General features: G+C 36.3%; 2 protein-coding genes across 4 annotated transcripts in view; one reads left to right on the top strand and one right to left on the bottom strand.

Annotated features, from left to right (window-relative positions):
* The window catches only part of LOC127431046 (mitogen-activated protein kinase kinase kinase kinase 2-like), a 47,781-nt gene extending 45,693 nt beyond the window's left edge, over nucleotides 1-2,088 (bottom strand). The window contains exons 1-2 of the mRNA XM_051681268.1: nucleotides 1,911-2,088; nucleotides 128-185 (exon numbers count right to left, since the gene is read on the bottom strand). Coding sequence (XP_051537228.1) covers nucleotides 128-185; nucleotides 1,911-2,003 — 151 coding nt within the window. The 5' untranslated portion in view covers nucleotides 2,004-2,088. The remainder of the gene's footprint in view (nucleotides 1-127; nucleotides 186-1,910) is intronic.
* A 6,277-nt stretch (nucleotides 2,089-8,365) lies between these two features.
* Nucleotides 8,366-26,523, top strand: part of LOC127431048 (RING finger protein 145-like) — a 53,662-nt gene continuing 35,504 nt past the window's right edge. For 2 of the 3 annotated variants that reach the window (XM_051681272.1, XM_051681270.1), the window contains exons 1-2: nucleotides 8,366-8,555; nucleotides 22,472-22,689. In XM_051681272.1, the coding sequence (XP_051537232.1) occupies nucleotides 22,506-22,689 (184 nt within the window). In that variant the 5' untranslated portion in view covers nucleotides 8,366-8,555; nucleotides 22,472-22,505. Of the gene's footprint in view, nucleotides 8,556-22,471; nucleotides 22,690-26,523 lie in introns of those variants that run through there. The other variant, XM_051681271.1, reaches the window with a different exon arrangement.

Genomic DNA, 26,523 nt, shown 5'->3' with positions numbered 1-26,523 from the left:
GTACAACCTGTTTTCTCCAGGGGTCAATAAGTGAATATTTTAAACAAATGACAGCCCTAAAATATACACATCAGTACAATTCAAATAGACAAAGCACAAAATGAAAACAATATTGTTAATGACTTACCAGGGTCCAGTTTGACTACTTTGATAGCTGCAATGACTGAAGTCTTGATGCTACGGGCCTTTAAAGACAGAGAACAAAAAAAGTGGATAGCATAAGCAATGCATGTTGAAGTGTTCCTCTTGTTTTTCTGTTCATGTGCTTCTTCAGCGATGTAATCAAGCTAACCAGAGATAGCAGCCCAAATAATCAACAATGTTTTTATGAGTGCAGTCCTTCATCAAGGCAATCTCATGTTGATAATTTGGAGCATAAGAAATGCAATGCACTTTCAAGCTTTTTGCCCTTGTTTTTCTGTTTGTATTATGTCATCAGACTCTGTAACATCTAAAGTTCCTCCTGGATGTTTTAAAAGATTGCTAGAATAAAATAACAACAATAGATTTTTTTTTTTTTTTTTTTTTTCTGCATCATATTACTTTCAACTTCAGTGCTTCAAGTTTTTACAGTGTCTTTGTGGTTGTCAAACAATGCACGACCAGTCAGAAATATTCGTGACACATAAAAATACACGCTACCTCTTTGAGGTTTGACTCTTTCAGAAGGAAATGTGATTGTCTCATCTACGCTTGTTTTGCGTAATGATATAATGTCAGTTCTTACAAAAAGGACTATTCCCTTAAAAAACAACCATTCTGCGTTGACGGTAAAGCTTTACATTTTACGAGGTACGTTATGTGCCAACGTGGTCTATGCAAGTCACCAAGAAAAATGAAGCTGTTATCTTGCAACCACGGTAACCAGCAGCCAATAATGAATTGGCAGGCACTGGAAAGGTGAAGTAGACATGAAAAAAGTAGCAGTGTTCATTTCCTGTTTTCTTTCCTGCTGTACCAAATCACATCCTGCAATGTGTCTTTCTCCGTTATCAAGGCCAATGATTAATGTTTGTTCAGGCAGCGTGGCAGAAATGGACAGTCCACCCATTTAGGGCACCAGGTCATTGCTGGACAGTATATATATAAAAAAAAGAGCATATCATTTTTTACACCCTGGTATTTTTGTTGTGCCTGTTGCACAGTATACCATTATGATCAGTTCAATTCATAGAAAGGGACAAATACTGTACATACTTAAAAGAGATAAATATGCAGAGTTGCACATAGACTGATGCATGAAGGATTGCATGATTCTAAGGGTGGGAATTGCAGAGTCTATCACTTATATGAGCCACATGGACATCAGAACATCAAAACCATTGAAGTGTGAAAACTGAAGTCATAGTGTAGTAACTTGGTCAGAGTTTGTACACATATCACTCGTTAACTGAAATTGGTAGTTAGTAATTCCTTCAATACATGAATGCATAAATAATAGTAAGCATAACTTAAACTGTTGCCAATTGAAGATGCAAACTAAGAATAACAACAGTCCAGACTGACAACAGACTGATTATTTGCAACAAATCACCTCTTACGAAAATGTACCATGGCAAGACAACCATGTTTAGCAACAATACTGTATGTGCTTCAGTTGCTGTTGGTAAAATTGTGGCAACTTGATATTTGCCACCACTGTCCAAAAAGACAGAACCATTCGGAAAGTTTCAACATATTAATTTTATTTGTGATTTTTATCAGCAACAATAACTGCTGTAACTATCATATTATGGGGGAAACTATATGGTCAGTTTTAGTAAGGGATTACATCATTGACACAAACAGATCTTCAGCATCAAATATAAAGCCATTCTTGGGGACAGTTTTTCAATGTATTAATTTACTTCTCAGAGTGATTGTATACGCATGGAAATCATTTCCGAAGATACTTTGTTCCGTTGTCTTACCTTGAACACATCTCCATATGTCCCGCTGCCGATGCGTTGTATCAGTTCATAGTCATCGAGCGGATCCGTGTGCGACACGCCGATCGCGTCCATGGCAGAGCGGCATTAATCTGTTTTCTCACGGTCCTGATTCAACTGCGGCTCATACTCATGCCACTCACCACTTCCTCAACATCCGCGTAACAAGTGCACTACACTGAACATGGCAGCGATGACAGCAACGCATCTCTGTACGCAGAAGAAAGGGGCGTTCACAAAGGACGAGTCCTTGAGTTCAAAAACACTTTCTTAAAACTTGACACGCATGGGGTGACACGCAACAGCCAAAGACCAAACTGCAAATATAAAGGTTGAAATTATATTCAGAGACTGAAAAGCTATATATCGTGCTTTTAATTTAATTTCATAGATAGGCTATCTGGGTGCAGGCTTGCTAGTCAGTGACACTGTCCTTTAACCCTTAAACGCATGCCTCAGGTCTTTAGTGACCCGGGACCTCATCCATTTCGTGAATTTATGTCCACACGTCTTATCCTCAACCTTTCTCTTATGAATAGTGAAAAAAAAATAAATAAATAAATAAAAAAATAATAATAATAATAATAATAATAATAAAAATTGGGCAAAATTGCAAATAATAGATATATTTTAAAAATATCATAAGATATATAAGTATATCTTACCAAAAGTGTATAGGTTCATTAAAGACTTTCATCAATTACATTTTTTATGATTATTTAAAATCTATATAAGTTTATCACAGGGTATCTATATCTTTGTTTATTACAAAACAAATGAGTATATTCTTACAAATGACTACTACATCACGTTGATTCTCTGTGTGACAATGGTGAATTATCAGTATCATATGGTGTACACATTCATATACATGTTATTTGTTCCTCAAGGTGGCACTGTTGATTTGAATTAAATAATGCTATTTGACGAAGAAGTAACGTGGAAGTAAACTATAGCAAGTACAACAATGAACTGTATGATTTCGCTATTGACATTTGGGTGTACTACTGAAATTATGTGATTTTTGTATCCATTTAGACTCAAAAAGTGCTTGAGAAAATACATACAGTGTGTGTAGCTTATGTGTTGTTATTATTATGTGTAGCTCAAAATGTGTTTAACAGCCAGTTGCATCTCATGAAACTTCAGTGTGAAAGTAATGAATCCTGTTGTATATTTGTTGCATCACATTTGTCTGTCTATCATCTGTCTGTCTGTCTGTCTGTCTATCATCTGTCTGTCTGTCTGTCTGTCTATCATCTGTCTGTCTATCATCTCTCTGTTTGTCTATTTATCTATCTGTCTATCTAGCTATCTGTCTATCTAGCTATCTATCTGTCTGTCTATTATCTCTCTCTCTCTGTCTGTCATCTGTCTGTCTGTCTGTCTATCTATCTGTCTGTCTGTCAGTCTGTCTGTCTATCTATCTATCTATCTGTCTGTCTGTCTGTCTGTCTGTCAATCATCTCTCTGTCTGTCTGTCTATCTATCTATCTATCTGTCTATCTAGCTATCTATCTGTCTGTCTATTATCTCTCTGTCTGTCTATCATCTGTCTGTCTGTCTGTCTATCTATCTGTCTGTCTGTCTGTCAATCATCTCTGTCTGTCTGTCTGTCTGTCTGTCTGTCTGTCTGTCTATCTATCTATCTATCTATCTATCTATCTATCTATCTATCTGTCTGTCTGTCTGTCAATCATCTCTGTCTGTCTGTCTGTCTGTCTGTCTATCTATCTATCTATCTATCTGTCTGTCTGTCTGTCTGTCTATCATATCTATCTATCTATCTATCTATCTATCTATCTATCTATCTTTCTGTCTGTCTGTCTATCATCTCTCTGTCTGTCTATCTATATCTGTCTGTCTAGCTATCTGTCTGTCTGTCTATCATCTCTCTGTCTGTCTATCATCTGTCTGTCTGTCTGTCATCTCTCTGTCTGTCTATCATCTCTCTGTCTAGCTATCTGTCTGTCTGTCTATCATCTCTCTGTCTGTCTATCTATCTATCTGTATCTAGCTATCTATCTGTCTGTATGTCTATCATCTCTCTGTCTGTCTATCATCTGTCTGTCTCTCTGTCCATCTGTCTATCTATCTTTCTATCTATCTGTCTGACTGTCTGTCTGTCTATCATCTGTCTGTCTGTCTGTCTATCTATCTATCTATCTATCTATCTATTTATCTATCTATCTATATATATATATATCTGTTTGTCTGTCTGTCTATCTATCTATCCATCTATCTATCTATCTATCTATCTGTCTGTCTGTCTGTCGATCATCTCTCTGTCTGTCTGTCTATTTATCTGTCTGTCTGTCTATCTATCTATCTATCTATCTGTCTGTCTGTCTGTCTGTCTATCTATCTAACTATCTATCTATCTATCTATCTATCTATCTATCTGTCTGTCTGTCTGTCTGTCTGTCTGTCTGTCGATCATCTCTCTGTCTGTCTGTCTATTTATCTGTCTGTCTGTCTATCTATCTATCTATCTATCTGTCTGTCTGTCTGTCTGTCAATAATCTCTCTGTCTGTCTATCTATCGGTCTGTCTATCATCTCTCTGTCTGTCTGTCTGTCTGTCTGTCGATCATCTCTCTGTCTGTCTGTCTATTTATCTGTCTGTCTGTCTATCTATCTGTCAGTCTGTCTGTCATATCTCTCTGTCTGTTTGTCTGTCTATCATCTCTCTGTCTGTCTGTCTGTCTATCTATCTGTCTGTCTGACTGTCGGTCTGTCAGTCTACAAATTAATTCATTTATTTGTCTGGCTTACTTATCTAAGCTTTCTGACTGCTTTTCTTATCATTTTTGTCCCGATTTTCTCAATGACCAGCAAGAATGAGCCAAAATATGTTTCAGTAATTTTAAGTGGACAACTCAATAATTACAAGAAGCAAAGTGTAGCCTACTTTTATGATCAGACAGGAACAGTGAGTTGAATTGATGACTTACCAAAGTACGATTTTGTTTTTTTCAGTGTGGTGGATATGGGCTACCACAGTTGTCTGATCTGTCATGGCTATTGAATAAAGTAATTTAGCACACAAAAAAAATCCCTCCTTTTACAGTATTCAAACCAATGTGTGCGTGTGACTTGAAGAGACATGTAGTCTGCGAGCACCATTTACAGGCTTGTCGGAGTCATAATGAGATGTTGCCATATCATGATATAGTAGACCTGTAGATGACTTCAGAACTTCTGTTCAATCTCTGAACATATTCATCATACGACAAGGGGAAATTTATATTCTCACTGGGTAGTTCAACAAGTATTGACGCGGACTACCACCCCTGGAGTCGCGAGTTCGAATCCAGGGCGTGCTGAGTTACTCCAGCCAGGTCTCCTAAACAACCAAATTGGCCTGGTTGCTAGGTAGGGTAGAGTCACATGGGGTAACCTCCTCATGGTCACGATTAGGCGTTCATGCTCTCAATGGGGTGCGTGGTAAGTTGTGCGTGGATCGCGGAGGGTAGCATGAGCCACCACATGCTGTGAGTCTCCGCGTTGTCATTCACAGCGAGCCACGTGATAAGATGTGCGGATTGGCAGGCTCAGAATCGGAGGCAACTGAGATTGAGGTGAGTAACCGCGCCACCATGGGGATCTACTAAATAGTGGGAATTGGACAATTGGGAGAAAATGGGATAAAAGTTTTTTTTTTTTTTAATTATCCGGACAATACGTGGTTAATGGTTATCTTAATAATCAAGCGAAACTAACGTTTTATCTAAAACAGCAATGTTATGATCAAAAACCACTCACAAAGCACAGTGCTCCAGTCCCAGATGCTGTCTCTTCCATCGGCTCTCTACAGAAGGACTGACTAAGGAACATCTGTTTGAAAAAAGCTTGGAATCATTTGTTTGTGTGCTCTTTTCACTTTATTGGCAATAAGTCAACAGGGGGGATTACTTATACTATCCACCTTTATGGTTCGGCTACGATAGACATCCAGAAACGGACCGCAATGAATTACACATAAACGATAGCATTATTGTGCTAACAGGTGTGTGTACATGTGCTGAAAGTTCATTAGAAAATTTGAGTTTTTTTTTTGTGAATGTTTCACATGTTTTGAAATGAGATGTTTTATCACATTTTAAAGTGATGTATTATGATTTTCCTCTTACCTGCATTTTTCCTGCCTGCAATTCACTTTCTTTTGAGTGTCTTTGCAGAATGTGCTTGTCTTCCCATAAGGGGAAAAGGTGATTTGGAAAACAGTGTGGACATTAATTCAATATCAATTAAATTTATTTGTACTGCTAGTTCTTTTAATAATACATACTGTTTTATAGTTGCTTTACAGAGAACACTGAACTTTTGTGTGCAGTGTTTATAAGGTATGTCCAAATAAATATGTTTATTTGTATTGCATGTAGTTCTTTTTGTACTGAAAAATTTATTGTGTGGCTGCTAATACATACGTGTCTATAAACAGGATCAGTTGTTCAGTCAACACTAAAACATTTCACGTAGATTATAGCATTTCGATACGGATATTATGTATTTAAACTAACAATTACAAAGCTAGATTGAGCATACTACACAGTCATCTCCCACAAAATAATTTTATTTTATCTGAAAAATGGCAGCATGACAGTATCATCTCTGAGTCCAGTAATACACGAACATCCTTCTGTGAGTACCTCCCCAGTATCTGCAGTAAGTCTATAATCTCAGTACAACAAACTCTTCTGACTAGACTCAATATATGCTTTAAAATAACCATAATTATCTACAGTTCTCGAAACATTTCCAACTTTACAGCTGAGGGCAGGTTAGTCTGCCAGTTTCTTCCATTGATGGATAGACTCAACAAAATAACTAAAATGCTTCTATTTGCAATATTTGGCCATCATCGTGAAACCCATAATCATTATAGATAGGTGGGGAAGAACAATATTGCCTTGCTATAATTCTGTGATCATTTGTTCTCAAGTTTCTGTCATTTTTAATGCTGCGTTAGTACATAACAGAACGATTGTTTACCCTTAACCGGAAGTTTCGCCCATATCGCCCGCAAAGCATCATGGGACTCAGGAATATTTTTATTTTTATTTTTTTATTTTATTATGCTTTGAACTACAAAACACGACTACAATACAACATACATTTTTGTGCCAGGGGAGCAAGAAAAAAAAAAAAGGTACATACACTCACAAAGACACTTGACCTTATACAAAGATTTTGAAGACAGAGCACAGGTGAACAGTTTTTAAAGCTTTTCTATTAGTACTGTTTTGAATAGTAGAAATATATTTCTCAATTTCTTTAAAAACTACTGAAAAAAGGGGCTTTTTGTTAGAAAACTTACATTTATCAATGTGAAATTTGACAAATAAAATAAACAGATTAATTAAATAAGCTTCACTATTGACACTGTTGTCACTTTAAATAACCAAAAATTACAATTTCAAAATGCAACTCAAAATTAAAGAGTATGAACTGACGGACTAAAACTATACCTCTATCAAACCAGCTTTTTTTTAAAAATAAAAAAATAAAAAACAAATAGTTACAGAACTGTTGTTCCAAATAAAATATCGTTGTGGAGAAAAATTGTGCTTGTAGATCAGCTTCCAAGCCAATAAAGCTTGTGCATGAAAGGCAGATAATCCCACTGGCATTTTGTCTATCCTATAATTACACATTAATAAAAAAGAAAGGCCCTCAAATTGGTCAAAAATAAAATTTGGAATAAAATTCCACAAAGAAGGTTTATTCAAACAGAATTTTAGCCAATTAATTTTAAAGGTATTATTTAAAGTAGAAAAATCTAGAAAATCAAGGCCGTTTTTTTAAAGTGAATTTATAACAACAGATTTACGAATATAGTGCATACGGTTTTTCCATAAAAAATTAATCTGATCAAGGACTCAGGAATATTGTGTATGATTCGTACTTTCGCGTACGTGCAATCAGAGACGCGCCCTCTAGCGACCTTGTCCTGCTAGAGACCATTTAAGTATTTGAGACAGACCACTTGTACTAAAATGAATGGGAGAAATTGAAACGCCCTACCAAGGAGATCTAGCGTCCAACGGTCAACGGAAGTAGAAAGGAAGTCCCGCCTTACAGGTAAAAGAGCCAATCACCTTTTAGATACAGATTTCGACAGTCATTCAACTCAAGAACGCGATGCGCATTAACTATACAAGCCGGGAAAAAGCCGTGTTTTTTTTGCGTAATATGAAGTTAAGAAGTAACATTTTTGTTACCAGTGTAGCCAGATTTTTACTGCTGATTTGAAATATATTGTTTAACCGTAAGCTTGGCAAGCAGTTTTTGAGATTTCGGTGTTCACCCGTTTTAGTAGATAGGAGCTTCACTGACATGACTGGAAATAGCCTTCGGGAGCGTTCCAAAGATCACCGCCAGTGGACTGATTTGCTAGACAGACTTTGGTGCTGCGCCTCAAAACCACGCATGCGCAGAGCAAACTCAAACGCTGTGTGTAATGGCTGCCTGATGGAGTAGATGAATTTAGGCGCTCAGTCTGTTCTGATTATAATTTGATCATAACAAAAGGATAACGTCGAGACGTTTGATCTAAAATGGTTTCTATTCATCGAGAGACGCAGCCTCATACGAAATCTAACAGCCTGAAGTGAACAGACAGCATGTAAGTCTATTTATATTTTAATTATCGAGGCGTTTTCGAGGGAATAACTGGAACAGTTCACCAAAGCTACTGTTAGCTGGCCAAAAACAAATTCATTTAACTCCTCATATTTAACACATCTTCCTTAAACACATTATTTAATATTGTTTTAAGAGCTGTGAGGAGACTAAATTAAAGTTCACTGAACCTTTAACAGTAACGAGCTCATTCAGTCAGCGCAAAGTAAAAACAACCAAGAAAAGTCAAATCATTATTCTTCAGTTACATTTTAAACCTGTATTTAGTGATTTCTTACTATAATATTATGTTTAAAACCTTAATCTCCATATGTGACCAGCTTCCTTTTTTTGTAACTGTGAGTGTTGATGTGTCGGGGTTATTGGAGTTCAAACACGTTTAACACGAGCATAACTCATCCAGATGAGTTTAAATATGGACATAAAACACTATATATTCATTACAGCAACTTTTATTTGACTATATTGATGTAAATAAAGCAGTAGGTTATGTGAGTATGTTGTGTTTATTTCCCATCTGGTGGCAATAAGAGAAGTAGGAGTGTCGTGTTCTTCCACTTCCAGAAAGTATCTTTCACCATGTGGTATTATACATGTAGTATTACTATGTACCTTAGTAGTGCTATTGCCATGTTTTTTATGGACATTTACCATGGTAATACAATACCATAGTTTTTTTTTTTTTTTGACAGGACAATGGCAATACCATCATTTTTTTGGCATACATCTGGGTATTGCCATGTTTATTTGACATGGCATCAAAGTAATACCATAGAGTTTTATTCATATATCATGATAATACCAATTGTTATTTGTTATTTGATCTTGTGTTAAGGAAATTCTGTGGTTTTACTACCATTTTTGAAGTACCTTTGAAGTATTGCTATGTAAATACATTGTATTTGCATATGGTAGTAACTCATTACAGTTGTGCAGTTTAAACATAGTTAAACAATATGTAAGTACTTTTATAATATATATTTCTTAAAAATGTGTGTGTGTATGTATGTATGTATGTATATATATATATATATATATATATATATATATATATATGTATATATATATAATATACACACACACACACACATATATATATATATATACATTTCCAGCAGTCATCACTCCAACACCTTATCCTTGAGTAATCATGCTAAATTGCTAATTTGGTACTAGAAAATCACTTTCCATTATATCAAACACTGTTGAAAGTTTTTGGTTCATTAAATGAAGCTTAACATTGTCTTTGTGTTTGTTTTTGAGTTGCCACTGTATGCAATAGACTGGCATGTCTTAAGATCAATATTTGGTCAAAACTGGCAAAAAAGAAACAGCTTTCTCTAGAAACTCATCAGTCAATCATTGTTTTGAGGAATGAAGGCTATAGAATGCTTGAAATTGCCAAAAAACTGAAGATTTCATACAAATGTGTACACTACAGTCTTCAAAGACAAAGGACAACTGGCTCTAACAAGTACAGAAAGAGATGTGGAAGGCCAGATGTACAACTAAACAAGAGGATAAGTACATCAGAGTCTCTAGTTTGAGAAATAGACACCTCACATGTCCTCAGCTGACAGCTTCATTGAATTCTACCCGCTCAACATCAGTTTCATGTACAACAGTAAAGAGAAGACTCAGGGGTGCAGGTCTTATGAGAAGAATTTAAAAGAAAAGCCACTTTTGAAACAGAAAATCAAAAAGAAAAGGTTAGAGTGGGCAAAGAAACACAGACATTGGACAACAGATCATTGGAAAAGAGTGTTATGGATCTTAACCCCATTGAGCTTTTGTGGGATCAGCTAGACTGTAATGGCACTTTTCCACTGCACATTACGGTTCAAATCAACTCTGCTTGCTTTACTTTTCTGAGCTTGCTTTTCCACTGCAGTTTAGTGCCGCCTCAACGTGGGTGGGATTATAGGCTGATCGTCATAGCTGCACCGCCTCTACTGCCGTGACATCACCTTAAACGTGACACAAACATTACTGACCATAAACAATAACACAACCGCTAGCTGTTAGCTACTAGCTCATTGTGCTACATAAAGCAGTTGTTGCATGGTGATTTTGCCTGGTTGTTTTAGAAGCAAGCTTTCCAGTAGCTGGTCAACTAAATAAAGTGAAGCTTTCAAGCAGAATATAGAGTTAACATAACAAAATGTACCATCCTCCATCGTGGACTCCAACAACGGCGAGTCCAGGGCGCACTCCCTCCCATTGCTCGCCGGTCTATTGCCATAGATAGCGTCCATTTGGTCGAACCACTTCCACTTTCTTCTGTTTGAACCACTCCGGCTGTTGAGGTCCTTGATGGTTCTGTAGTCACTTAAGTTTTTTTTTTTTTTTTTTTTTACTTTTCCCTACACTGTTGGTAGGTTCAGTGGTAGCCATGTGCGGCCAACAGCTGAGACACTTCCTAAGAGACTTTTTCATTTCGTGTCATTTCGTTCATCGCTAACGAGAGGAACTTCTTCACCTTGTTTATTGACCATGGCGTGGTTTTGCACACAGCCATTTCTTTTTACAATTCGAAAGTCGCGTGAACAAATGATATTGCTGTCGCTGTTGCTAACTTTAAAACTAGCTGGTTGATATCCCGTGCCGCAAATCCAGTGACGCTGGTAGTGACGATTCTCTCTGACCAATCGGTGATCTGCAGGGTTTTGACATCACATTTAGTATCGGCTCGACTCGCTTGGAACCTCGACCGAGGTGGTACTAAAAAAAGTACCAGGTACTATCCACAGTGGAAAACCCCCAAAAAGCGAGCAGAGTTGAGTCGAGCTGTACCGTGCAGTGGAAAAGCCCCATTAGGTGCGTGAGAAGTGCCCGACAAGACAGCCACATCTATGGCAAGTGCTACAGGAAGCGTGGGGTGAAATGTCAGCTGAGTATCTGGACAAACTGACAGCTAGAATGGTTCACACATCCTCTGTGAGCGGGGCGTTGCATTGGACGTTCACATTGGTCGCATCTCTTCCACAAGAAATAAAGTTGTGCTCCTATGCCAAATCTTTTCTTTAGTAAGCTGAGGTTATTACTGCTTCAAGGAAAACAGTGGGCATTCACGTGCGCTTCATCTTTATCAGCACACTTGGTCGTGATTGGTTACTGTTGTGTTTTATTGTAGAAGGATCTGCAAAGCTGTCATTGCTGCACATTTGATGAGAACTCTTTGAAGTAGTTTAAGTTCTGAACATTTTTTTCAAATTGTAATAGTAATTTTTCACGTTATTAATGTCCTGACTATACATTGTGATCAGCTGAATGCCTTTGGTGAATAAAAGTACCAATTTTTTCCATAAGAGCAAAATCTGTAAAAAAAATAAATAAAGCCAAACGTAAATGTGTAAAAATGTTGATCAGTTTAATGGGGGGAAATATTGACCGACTAGTAATTCCAGTGTCAACTAGCAGCATCAGAACCGTTCCCTATTTAGTAAATATATAATTTTAAATAATGAAATTCTGTATGTATTTTATATATACTGTAGGGCTGCAACGGTACACAAAATTCATGGTTCAGTATGTACCTCGTTTTTGGGGTAACGGTTCGGTACGGTTTCAGTACAGCAGGGAAACCAAATAATTTTTCTTTAAAGGATCAGGAAACCCACCTACTTAATCCCCAATTTTTTGCACCTCAGACTGTGAACAAGTCTTGAAATGTGTGGGAAAATATGTAAATATTTTGGCTGGTATTGTGAGTGGGAAGAGGGAAAATGGAAGGGGGTCAAGAAGAGCTACTTCCAAAAACACGTACAAACAACAGAGATGGCTGCTGAACCATTATGTGTGCAGATGAAAACAAAAGAGTTTGGGGCTGTATATTAATCATGGGGAAAAAGGTGTGAAGATTAGAGAATCATTACCATTTGCAAATCTTCAAAAAGATTGGGATATTTTGTTCAAACATTTGAGAATTAAATTATTCAGAGCAGAGATTACCACCAAAACCAGCACTGCTTTGAGACTTTACAATAATTCATAGATATTTATTCTTATATGGCGTGTTTCAGGTTTAATACAAGTTAAACTCTATAGACAACATTTGTGGCATAATGTTGATAGCCACGGAAAATAATTTAAACTCATTCCTCTTTTTCTAAAGAAACAAATCTCGTGCAGTAAGGCACATACAATGAAAGTAAATGGGTCTGATACACAGGACGTATACACACTGTTTTTAAAAGTATAGCCACAATACTTAAACATAATATGTTTTAACATGACTGTAAAATCGCTATAAAATCACTTACTAACCTTGTCTGCGTAAAGTTATCCAGTATTTCAGCTCCATTGTCATGATGACATAATACCGGTAAACAATGGCCGTAAATCCTGGAAACTTGATGTAAAGTAGATCAAAAATAGAGTTGACATGACTTTGAGTTTTCGGTTTTCATCGTTGTTTTCTGTTTTTGAATGAGCCATCGTGTTACCCTGTTTCTGATTAGATGCGCGGCAACAAGACTCAAAAATTGGGCGCCAGCGTCTAAACGGAACAGCCTCCACAAATAACGTAGACTAATCGTTTCAGCCCTAATTGCTACTTTACATACAGCTATACTGAATAAAAAAAACAATGTGGTGTTTCGCTGTTATTATGAAGCTTGAGTCTGGAGTAGTAGGAACCAGTGCAAGTGTAACACCATTTGAACTGTCTATTGAAGCGTTTTCCCCCCTCATTTTACATTTGACTTAACATTTGAGAATATGGACTGACTAAATGTTTTTTTAATTTATGCAAATTTGTTGAAAATGAAATGCTCTTTTTTTTTTAACAGCCAGGATAGGAACGTTCTATGCAATAATATAACGGTGCTGCATGGTTTATGTATTTATTGCGCCCTCTTGTGGACCAAAGAAACAACGTCAATTTAAAAATATTATTTCATTTAAAAAAGTACATTCTCATGGTTCAGTCAGTACTGTTTATTTTTGTAATAAAGTTCAGCACTATTTTACTTTTATTTTTTCATTCAGTATCAATTTTAAAAACTATCCGTTGATTAATCGGTTATCGGCAGGTACTGTCCAACTTAGTTATCAGTATTGGTAAAATCCACTGCCAGCTGGCCTCTAACTGCTGATTCCAATCTGATACCAGTGTTGTTTTCTTTTTTTTTTTTTTTGCATAATCAGTTTAGAATATCATTAAATTATTGTGTGGAACTAATTGGGGGTACTCTTTTCTGTGTAAATATACATTATTTCAATATAAATGTATAGCTTATTAAGAGAAACTTTACTGTTATCTAGTCTATGGGATAGTGTAGCAGCAAAATTAACAGTAATTCCAGTCTTCAAGTCTTCAGTAAAAGAAGGCTTTTTCTTTTTTCAATTTTTTTCTTTTTTTTTATCTGGATTTTAAAGGATTCAGATCTATTTGTTCAATTTATTTGTAAGATATCAGTTAACTTTTCACATTTATTTTTTGGAACCCATTCAACTTAAATATTGTAAACAAATTATTATTATTATTACTATTATTATTGACGTTTAGAATTTTAAATACAATTTTAATATTTCTTAATCGTGCACCTTTAACTTTAAAACCCTCTGGCTTTTATTTTGACATTCTGAACTCTCCAGGAAGTCCTGTAGGTGTCTGTTTGTAGATGATTTCATAGTAGTTTAATTCGCTTCTTATTCAAATTCTGGTAAAATGCTCCTCCGGTGCCGTTCTAAATGCATATTATAAGTGAACCAAACTATTGAGCATCTGCATCTGAGATGTTGTTCGTGAGTGGCACTCAATTATTGCGCACCGCTTGAAGGCTAAAAATAGCCGTGAGAGTGTGTGTGTGTGTCAACAGAGCAGCGCCAATCACTAACGCCAGGTTCACACATCCTCCGTGAGCGGGGCGTCACATTGGACGTTCACATTGGTCGCATCTCTTCCGCAGGAAATAAAGTTATCTATGGGGTCCTATGCCAAACAGAGAATGTCAACAGAGAATGGCCAGACTGGTTCGAACTGACAATGTCTATGGTAACTCAGATAACCACTCTGTACAATTGTGGTGAGAAGAATATCATCTCAGAATGCTATCCACCTTATTTTGCAACGTGGAAGTAAGCAGCGGCTGCATTTCCGGCGAATGTGTGTAAATCCTGCTGTTATTGACCGCAATGTAAATAAATAGAAGGATAATAATACCAGAGTTAGTGATCAGGACTTATAAACTATCACACAACCACAGGATATACAGCAGAATTATGTGGCAATGTCTGATAATTTCTAACGTCAGCATTTATATTAAAAAAGTAAGTAAATCATTCACTTATTGCTGTGTTGTTGTATTGAAGAGACGGTAATAAAATCTGCTTCTTTCTTTATCGAGATCGTGACGGTGCAGTCTTTCATGTCCCCATGTAAACCTCCATTTATATGTACCTGCAAAACCTCCAATGATGCCTTTTATTTATTTATTTCCAAAGTTGATGTTTCATAAGCCATGCTGAATGAGATCTGCGTGTCCATTTGTTTACTTTCTACACCGCTAAAAGAGAGAGTGCTCTCTGACAAGAGCAGAGAGTAAAATGGGTTTATTGTTTATTATTAAGATGAAACAAGATGCAGTTTTGGTGCAAAGAAAGTTGAAGCAGCATTTCCTCGGCAGCTTTCTCCTCTCTGCTGGTTGTGTAAAGTTTGTGGAGGAGTGTCAGACGGTGCGGAGGACTGTCCTGTCAGCGCCTGATTTAATTCATTCTGCTTGTGCAACAGTGTGATGAAACGATGGCAAAATGCGATAAACGGTACAACAATATGCGATCAAAACCGATGTGCTTATGAAAATCGTAATTAATGATGATAATGATGATTGACATTTATTGCCAGCCTGTAATCAATAATGTAGTATTTTTGTCTAGCTAAAATAGCTGGAAGTGGGTTATACCGGAAGTGGTAAACATTCACTGTAGATAATGGCGGCGCTCTTAAAGGTGCACTCAGCGATTCCTGAGAAACACTGTTGATATTCAAACTCAACTGCCAAAACAAACACACCACTCCCTTCAGTGCTCCTTTGGAAGCTCCGCCCTTCAAATTCATGCACGCAAATTAATTCCCTCACCCCCCAATCCTTTGCACTTGCAAGAACCTCCCCCTGTTGCTGATTGGCTGGAGTAGTGTTGTGTGGATCGGTCTGATCCCTTTGTTTTTGTCCCATTTACAGAGCAGGGCTGTGTACAGATACTAGATTTTTTTTTCAGCCCACCCACAGAACGGACAGCTAGCAGACTGTGAGGTGATATTTGCAGAATTTGACAAAAAGTGCATTGGATTAGAATTACTGAGTGCACCTTTAATAAGGTGGATATTGAGGTGCAGGTTGATGCTGTTTTGGCGGCACGAGGGGGACCTACACAATATTAGGCAGGTATTAATGATACAACCTTACAAAATCCCCAGCTTTTAGTAAATGGTCTTTCTATTTTTGATCAATTTAATAATAATTTAATAAGAAACTCCTTTAATGTCGGATCCAATCCCCCATGTAAATCCAAATGGCTTAAACCTCACCATTTATCATGGCACAGCATCTGGACATTACCTTATGTTATTTCTAACAAAATAAAGGAAATGATTAACATAATTATTCATCTGTGTTATCCTGTAAATGCAGCTATTAGTATATATACAGTATATCCATTTATTTTTGTATTGCCCTTTCTCTATTTCGTTTTGGATTGACTTTAAAATGGACATGACAATAAAATTTAACAAATCTTTAAATTTAAAATCATATGATATTTTACTTAATTTACAAAACCCAAATTTTTCTGAAAAACAAAATTACATCATTAATCTTTTAATTATTTTAGCAAAGTTTTACATTTACAAGACAAGAGTAACTCAGAAAAAACCCTCATATATTACCTTCTGTAACACTGATCTTAAGATGTATTTTGAAACCCTTTCAAATATGAGAACACAAAACCAGAAACTTTTACAATACAAACTCTAAAGCTTTTCAACTTCATGTTACTGCCCAAACATCAGAGGTGGGTAGAGTAGCCAAAAACTGTACTCAAGTAAAAGTGCAATTACTAAAAAAATAAATAAATAAAAAGTAGAAGTAAAAGTACTAACATAAATAATTACTTGAGTAAGAGGAAGAAAGAGGAAGAAAGTATCCAATTAAACGAGTGGTTAAGTAGTGAGTAACTCGTTACTTTCACAAATGACATAATGGACATTAACTCCCCTATATTCCATTACATAATACACATTTAACATGTATGACAGAATTATTATTATTAATGGAAATTCTGTCATCATTCACCATCAAGTTGTTCCAAACCCATATGACTTTCTTTCTTCCATGCAACACAATAAGGAGATATTAGACAGAATGTTTGCCTGAGTCACTTTTACTTTCAGTGAATGTTTTTTTTTTTTTCTCCATATTTTGAAAGTGAATGGTGATGAATGGTGACCGAGACTGTCAGTCCCTAACATTCTGTCTAACATATTTTGTGTTCCACATAATACAAAGCATCATACTGGTTTGGAACATCATGAGGGTAGGGAAATTATGACAGAATATTACATTATGGCTGAGCTATCACTTTAAAGAGAGAGTTCACCCAAAAATGAAAATTCTCTCATTTACTCACCCTCATGCCATCCCAGATGTGTATGACTTCCTGTCTTCTGCAGAACACAAATTAAGATTTTTAGGAGAATATTTTAGCTCTGTAGGCCAACATTTTGATACTCCAAAAAGCACTTAAAGGCAGCATAAAGGTAATCCATAATACTCCAGTGGTTAAATCCATATCTTCAGAAGTGATATGATAGGTGTGGGTGAGAAACAATATTTGTCATTTTTTGCTAGACAGCAGGGGGTGATATGCAGAGAAGAATGTGAATCACCAAAAACGCTAGAAGAAGAATGTGAAAGTGATCTGTTTCTCTGTTTCTCATTCACACCTATCACATTGCTTAAGATGTATAAGAGTCTTATTAATTACATTTATGTTGACTTTTGTGATTTTGTTTAGCTTTAAAATGTTGCATTGTATGGACCTACAGAGCTGAGAAATTCTTCTAAAAATCTTTATTTGAGTTCAGCAGATGAAAGGAAGTCATATACATCTGGTGTGGCATGAGGGTGAGTAAATAATGAGAATTGTAATTTTTGGGTGAACTATCCCTTTAATGGCTCTTGTCAGATTTGGATGAATTTGTCAATAAGAGATGGAAACATTTCTAGTAATTATTACAGTGAAAATGTCCCACAAGGACATTATATATAATGCTGAAATATAAACCAAAGCAATATCATGTTTTATTAATGCCTACTTTAGCTATTTCATAGCTTTTAAAGTCCTGCGCGGATTCTTATTTCAGTGTAGTTACAGTTTTCAGTGTCGTAAGTATTTAGATCATTAGTTCTGTACAGCAGTACCGCCGCTCTCTAAACGCAGAGTACACAGCCCAGTGCGTAGGGCACCAACCCCGGTTGTGGAACAATCGCTGTGACTGAAACCGCCCCTTATCCACTATATAGTGCACTATTTTGGGTGTCTGCCGTTTTGTAGGAGTGTCTGAATTCTGAGTGAGCCGTTCGTTCCCTACTTTTGTTCACTCATTATTACCCACAATGCACACTAATTTCAAGTGTACATTTGATGTACACTCGACGACGGTTAATTGCCCACAATCCACCACGAGGAAGACGTACGAGCTGGGAGTTTACTGCTTCCTTTTTTTAATGTTTTATTTCATGCTGAATATATTAAATCACTTTTTGACAAATCATTACTTGATTAACATAACATATAGAGAGGCAAAACATACAGATACATTTTAAAATGTTCTCTTTATTTGATCAAATGTGTTTACTCTTTATATTAACACATAGTATATATTAAAAAATGACAAACAGAATGAAGATGTACTTTTATTAATATATTATTTAATAAGAATAACAAGTAAGGCCCAAGTATTTTAAAAGTTAATATGTGATGTTTCTGCGACAGCCCTAGAGCTCTGACACTCATGTCTGAATTCACTCATTTCATTCACTTACTGATGAGAGAGAGTGCACTAAATGCCATTCACTATATAGGAAATAGTGAATGAGTGAACGATTTCGGACACAGCCACTCTCTTCGCCATACAATCGCCTCACCCCTGCACATCTCGCACGCGCCCCGCATACCTTGCTGTGCATGCGCAGAAATGCCGTCTGTTCGTGCTCCATTTGTTGATCACGCGATTGGCAGAGCAAAAGGCATTTATTTATAGTTGTATGTTTACATGGATTTATACAGTTAATCCACCTGAAGTAACTGTGATAGTTTCCAGTACCCCCGCGAGGGCAATGGGTAAATGCGTAAATACTGCTCATGACATGCGGGACGTGAGACAAAGTGCACTAATTTAAAAATGTACTCTTAAAAACTGATGTCATAAGAGCCCATATTTACAGAATCACCCTGAAAATGACCATCTCATTACACAGAAAAGCCCGCGTTGGCATTAGAGCCAAAACTTACCTCAGAGTGCTGCCTTAAGTTGGAGCTGTGATTTTAATCTTGAAATATCAGCTTGTCCTGGTTCACAAAACTATTCTTTTTATTCACTGTGCGGTGCGAAGAAAGTGTTCACTTTGAAGAGCTTGATGCTGCAGCAGTGATTGAGTGACAGTCTGTGACAGCGGCTCAGCGCGCACAGCTGTGAGCTTCCACTCTAGTAAAAGTCCCATTCAGTAATCTCTCAATAAATTACACATTAACTAAAATTAAACCCAGTAATGTAACGACAGAACGCCGGCCATTGTAAAGAAGTAAAAGTAAAAAAAAAAAATCATTAAATTTCAGTAAAAAGTACCCACTTTTAAACTTTAAAAGTACATTTTTTTTTTTTTTCTAAAAGTACTCAAGTAAATGTAACGGAGTAAATGTAGCACGTTACTACCCACCTCTGCCAAACATGAATTTTTATTTGTGTTATTATTCTTGCTATTTTTGTTCTTTATTATATTTCATACACTCTGAACTGTTGAACAATGTCATTGATTATTTTATGCTCTGTATTTGACCACGTTATTAACCTAAGTACAATAAAAAAATATATATATTAGGCAGGTGGTTTTAATATTGTGGCTGATCGGTGAACACACACACACACACTGTAAAAATGGGTAAATGCTATGGCTTTAATTTTTTTTTTTGTCCAGATAGATAGAGATATATATCTATCTCTATCTCTATCTCTCTATATATACAGGTGCATCTCAATAAATTAGAATGTCGTGGAAAAGGTCATTTATTTCAGTAATTCAACTCAAATTGTGAAACTCGTGTATTAAATAAATTCAATGCACACAGACTGAAGTAGTTTAAATCTTTGGTTCTTTTAATTGTGATGATTTTGGCTCACATTTAACAAAAACCCACCAATTCACTATCTCAAAAAATTAGAATACATCATAAGACCAATAAAAAAAACATTTTTAGTGAATTGTTGGCCTTCTGGAAAGTATGTTAATTTACTGTATATGTACTCAATACTTGGTAGGGGCTCCTTTTGCTTTAATTACTGCCTCAATTCGGCGTGGCATGGAGGTGATCAGTTTGCGGCACTGCTGAGGTGGTATGGAAGCCCAGGTTTCTTTGACAGTGGCCTTCAGCTCATCTGCATTTTTTTGGTCTCTTGTTTCTCATTTTCCTCTTGGCAATACCCTATAGATTCTCTATGGGGTTCAGGTCTGGTGAGTTTGCTGGCCAGTCAAGCACACCAACACCATGGTCATTTAACCAACTTTTGGTGCTTTTGGCAGTGTGGGCAGGTGCCAAATCCTGCTGGAAAATGAAATCAGCATCTTTAAAAAGCTGGTCAGCAGAAGGAAGCATGAAGTGCTCCAAAATTTCTTGGTAAACGGGTGCAGTGACTTTGGTTTTCAAAAAACACAATGGACCAACACCAGCAGATGACATTGCACCTCAAATCATCACAGACTGTGGAAACTTAACACTGGACTTCAAGCAACTTGGGCTATGAGCTTCTCCACCCTTCCTCCAGACTCTAGGACCTTGGTTTCCAAATGAAATACAAAACTTGCTCTCATCTGAAAAGAGGACTTTGGTCCACTGGGCAACAGTCCAGTTCTTCTTCTCCTTAGCCCAGGTAAGACGCCTCTGACGTTGTCTGTGGTTCAGGAGTGGCTTGACAAGAGGAATACGACAACTGTAGCCAAATTCCTTGACACGTCTGTGTGTGGTGGCTCTTGATGCCTTGACCCCAGCTTCAGTCCATTCCTTGTGAAGTTCACCCAAATTCTTGAATCGATTTTGCTTGACGATTTTGCTTGTGCATCTTTTTCTTCCACACTTTTTCCTTCCACTCAACTTTCTGTTAACATGCTTGGATACAGCACTCTGTGAACAGCCAGCTTCTTTGGCAATGAATGTTTGTGGCTTACCCTCCTTGTGAAGGGTGTCAATGATTGTCTTCTGGACAACTGTCAGATCAGCAGTCTTCCCCATGATTGTGTAGCCTAGTGAACCAAACTGAGAGACCATTTTGAAGGCTCAGGAAACCTTTGCAGGTGTTTTGAGTTGATTAGCTGATTGGCATGTCACCATATTCAAATTTTTTGAGAGAGTGAATTGGTGGGTTTTTGTTAAATGTGAGCCAAAATCATCACAATTAAAAGAACCAAAGACTTAAACTACTTCAGTCTGTGTGCATTGAATTTATTTAATACACGAGTTTCACAATTTGAGTTGAATTACTGAAATAAATGAACTTTTCCACGACATTCTAATTTATTGAGATGCACCTGTATATATAAATAAATAAATGCATTTTAAATGAAACAATTCCTTGAATACACGTCTTCTACAATGAGCATATTTTCAATTTCTGAGTTTTAAGTTGTTTTTATATATATATTTTTTTATATAAGTAAAAAAAAATTCATGTTTTGTAACTGTCAGTAAAAAATAATAAAATCAGTGAGTAAAGCTGAAATTCTTAAAATAAAAAAATAAAAGTGCATTATCATTATTTCTTAAATAAGCAATGAAACTATTGTTTTTAAAATATGATTAATATTTATAAACACTTTTGTCCACCAAATCAAAGTCATGTGGTGTAACCAACATATTGGTAGCTATTTTGTTGTTTATATCCAGAGGAAAAAAAAAAACAGAAACTTTTTAGACCCTCAAGACTGTGTGAAGTTTAAAAAAAAAAAAAATGAGATTTTTATGAAAAGGCACATCAAAGGGCACTTTATATTTTTACCTTGAAAAATGTGTTTGTAAATGTTTTTGAAATTAATGATTAATTTGTATATAACAACCATTATGTATTCAAGGTGCAAGGAAAGTATTTAATACTTGTTACTCGATGGTTACACCACATGACATTTTTAAAGTCATTAAATTATTTTATTTTGCAGAAAATAATATAAAGGTTTTTCAAAAACTCTTGAAACCACATTATACACAAAGATTACATTTTTAATAACTTGACAAGTGTTTTAAACTAGATATTATAAAGAGTTCTTATTTTTAACCCCTCGGAGAACCTTATTTGTCAACAACCCATAGAACAACAAAACATACTTTTTGATATACTGTTTTTTTGGCTGTCATCCACTTGCATACAATCACTGACTCACCCACGCACGTTATCTTTTGGAATTTCAGGAATTGTGAGTAGTTTACGTTTTCACCGGATGTTCTACAAATGCACAATGAAGCAAAGCATGCATGGACTTATCTTGCCTCTCTGCTTGAATGACATTTAAATAATACTTAAATAACATGTATTTGGAGGATTGACTCTGATCCTAGGATTTCGCCTATTTAAAAGTGTGTTTAATAGTCACCTCTCTGTTATTCTTTATTTGAATCATGTTTCTCTCTCAGTTGAGGTTGAGGCCCATTTCTTGCCCTGCTGGTCATGGCGATGAGGGCCCGTTTGGAGGCGGTTCTGAACGTGGGTCTGCGGATCCCAAGCATCCTGCTGCTGGAGGTGCTTTACCGCTGGGACGTCAGCTCCTTCTTCCAGAAGATCCAGAGAAGCAGTCTCAACAATAACCCCCTCTTCCAGTACAAATACATAGCGCTCTACCTGCATTATGTCGGTAGGTTCAAGCACAATGACTAGCATATAAAAGCACTGTAAATCAATGCTATTTACTGCAACTCTTAGAAGTTGTTTAAAAGTATAAGTATAATTGCATGGCTATCTTGTGGTAAAACAAAAATATTCCTGAGAATCCAACCATATTATCATGTTTTTAGTGTGTGGTTGTTTTCCTGGCTGTTTGTACTCTCAGATAAGTGTAAGTGAAGTGTTTGCATCCTGGCTGAAGTCCTCTTGTAATGGGTCAGTGGAAATGTAGAGTCAGGATTTGGGAATATTTTTATGGCAGGAACAGTCTAGGCTGTTAATCATTAAAATGGTATTCAAATTATTATCCTGCAAGCTGTAATTATGCCCCATTACATGTCAAGATGCCTGCTTTGTTAAAGAGAGTGAAAACAGAACAGAGCTGAAAAAGGCTGAGGGTACAGGAGTGGTATGGAGAGAGGGTTTGATATTTGTGCAGAATGTTTTGTTTTTGTTTTTTCAACCAAGACTGACTGATTTTGCATTTGTACAGATCTCATGCATCAGGTTTTAAAAGGGGTTTCCCAAACAAATCTTTTGATTTGTCATATTAAGTATTTGAAGCTTTTCAAAAATTTTCAGACCAGTGACCCCTGCATTTAATGCTGGACCTAAAATGGCATATTACCATATTATTGTATTTACATACATAGTTTATGATGCTTACATTTTACAATACAAACCCATTAAATAATCCTTAATGATGTACAGGCATGTACAGTTGAATTCAGAAGTTTACATAAATTTAGGTTGAAGTCATTAAAACTCATTTTTTAACCACTCCACAGATTTCATATTAGCAAACTATAATTTTGGCTAGTCATTTAGGACATTTACTTTGTGCGTGACATGAGTAACTTTTCCAACAATTGTTTACAGACAGATTATTTCACTTTAATTGACTATATCACAATTCCAGTGGGTCTGAAGTTTACATACACTAAGTTCACTGTGCCTTTAAGCAGCTTGATGTCAAGCCTTCAGACAATTAGCCATTTAGCTTCTGATAGGCTAATTGGAGTCAACTGAAGGTGTACCTGTGGATGTATTTTAAGGCCTACCTTCAAATTCAGTGCCTCTTTGCTTGACATCATGGGAACATCTAAAGAAATCAGCCAAGACCTCAGAAAATAAATTGTGGACTTCAAGTCTGGTTCATCCTTGGGAGCAATTTCCAAAGGCCTGAAGGTACCATGTTGATCTGTACAAACAATAGTACGCAAGTAAAAACACCATGGGACCATGCAGCCATTATACCACTCAGGAAGGAGACTCATTCTGTCTCCTAGAAATGAACGTAGTTTGGTGCGAAAAGTGCAAATCAATCCCAAAACAACAGCAAAGGACCTTGTGAAGAGGCTAGAGGAAACAGGTAGACAAGTATCTATATCCACAGTAAAACGAGTCCTATATCGACATGACATGAAAGGCTGCTCAGCAAGGAAGAAGCCACTGCTCCAAAACTGCCATAAAAAAGCCAGACTACAGTTTGCAAGTGCACATGGGGACAAAGAACTTACTTTTTGGAGAAATGTCCTCTGGTCTAATGAAACAAAAATTTAACTGTTTGGCCATGACCATATGATACTGACCATCATTATTTTTGGAGGAAAAAGGGTGAGGCTTGCAAGCCGAAGAACATCATCCCAACCGTGAAGCGTGGGGGTGGCAGCATCATGTTGTGGGGGTGCTTTGCTGCAGGAGGGACTGGTGCACTTCACAAAATAGATGGCATAATGAGGAAGGAAACTTATGTGGATGTATTGAAGCAACATCTCAAGACATCATCCAGGAATTTAAAGCTTGGTCGCAAATGGGTCTTCCAAATGGACAATGACCCCAAGCATACCTCCAAAGTTGTGGCAAAATGGTTTAAGGACAACAAAGTCAAGGTATTGGAGTGGCCATCACAAAGCCCTGACCTCAATCTGATAGAAAATTTGTGGGCAGAACTGAAAAGCGTGTGCGAGCAAGGAGGCCTTCAAACCTGACTCAGTTACACCAGTTCTGTCTGGAGGAATGGGCCAAAATTCCAGAAACTTATTGTGAGAAGCTTGTGGGAGGCTACCCAAAACGTTTGACCCAAGTTAAACAATTTAAAGGCAATGCTACCAAATACTAACAAGTGTATGTAAACTTCTGACCCACTGGGAATGTGATGAAAGGAATAAAAGCTGAAATAAATAATTCCCTCTACTATTATTCTGACATTTCACATTCTTAAAATAAAGTAGTGATCCTAACTGACCTAAGACAGGGAATGATTTCTACAATTAAATGTCAGGAATTGTGAAAAACTGAGTTTAAATGTATTTGGCTAAGGTGTATGTAAACTTCTGATTTTAACTGTACTTGTACATTACATTTAAACATGTGGAAAGAACAATTTTTAACTTGAGCTTTGGTTGACATTAATACAGTGTTTTAGTGAAATACATATTTAAATTTTTCACAAATCAAGCAAAACTTGGCAGACTACCTGTTGAAGATTCCTGATTTAAAATATTTAGCTGGAAATCAAATCTCTCATTTTAAAAGGTGCCAGTGCTATTGGCTGAATTAAAAAAAAATAATAATAAAATGTCAAGGATTTCCTTTTTTTTTCTTTTTTTTTTTTGCTGTTTGTAAATTGTTCCAGTGCAGTTCTGATCTCTTAGAAAAGTACAATTGCATGCCTGTCTTCATTTGAAGTAGCATTAATGTTCATTCTTTGAACATACCCCTAACCCTCAGTATGAGCAAAAAATAATGCCTTAGGAAGTAATGCTAATTAATACATCTTTTGGTTGGCATCTTTTGGTTGACATTGCACATTTGGCATTCATTTAATGCAGCTGTCTACTAGCTTGCATTGCAAATACTGCTGTGACTGCTTAATTTATCAAGCTCTTGGAACATGGGAACATTCGAATGATTCAGGACTCTTCCATACTTGTGCTCTATCTCAAACTGTAAACATTCATTCTACCATTTCCCTCTTTGTTTCACTGTATCACGAATAATTAATTGTAAAAAGCTATAAGTAGTATACATCCAGCACAGATGCAAAAATTCAATTCAAATTCAATCTCATTGAACCTCATATTAAACTCCCATAAATGTTAAATGCAGTATAAATTTATAAATAATCAAATGAAGCAATGAAACCATCATGTCCCGTTTCAAATTTATTTACACTGTAAAAAATATCCTGATAAATTTACAGTAAAAAAACTGGCAGCTGTGGTTGCCAGAAATTCACCGTAAAAAATACGGTAACCACGTTTCAGGCTTTATGGGATGTAATTTTGATGCCTGTATATTTTATGGTGCATTACCATCGTTTATATTATTAAATAATAAACTTGATATTAACCTCCTGAAACTGTAAAAATCTACTTTTCACTTTATAATGTATTGTTAATCACCGTAGTAACTACATAAGGTCACATGATGGAATCAAGTTCATCAATAGAGGCTCTTTCAGGAGCAATGACCAATAAACATGTGGAGACAATAGTGAGTCAGTGTCACTCACACAAACACTAAACATCATCAGGGTAACACATGTGAAATTAAAATAATGCAATAAACATTAACTAAACTACATCAAATATAACACAGAACACCCCGAAGTACATAACTGATATTAAAAATAAGAAGAAACATAACTATTCCCATAAAATATTATGAAATGAACTGGGTCATGCAGGGAATTCTGGGAACGCCCGATTATTGGTTTTTACCATAAATTAACAATAATTTACTGTAAAAAGTACATGTATTCTCTTGTTAAACATAATATAAATGTTTACTGTAAATTATA

This window comes from Myxocyprinus asiaticus, chromosome 40, assembly GCF_019703515.2.
Source record: "Myxocyprinus asiaticus isolate MX2 ecotype Aquarium Trade chromosome 40, UBuf_Myxa_2, whole genome shotgun sequence".
NCBI classification, from domain to species: Eukaryota; Metazoa; Chordata; class Actinopteri; order Cypriniformes; family Catostomidae; genus Myxocyprinus; species Myxocyprinus asiaticus.
Note: the sequence above shows the minus strand (reverse complement) of the source record. Positions and strands in the feature narration are given on the sequence as shown.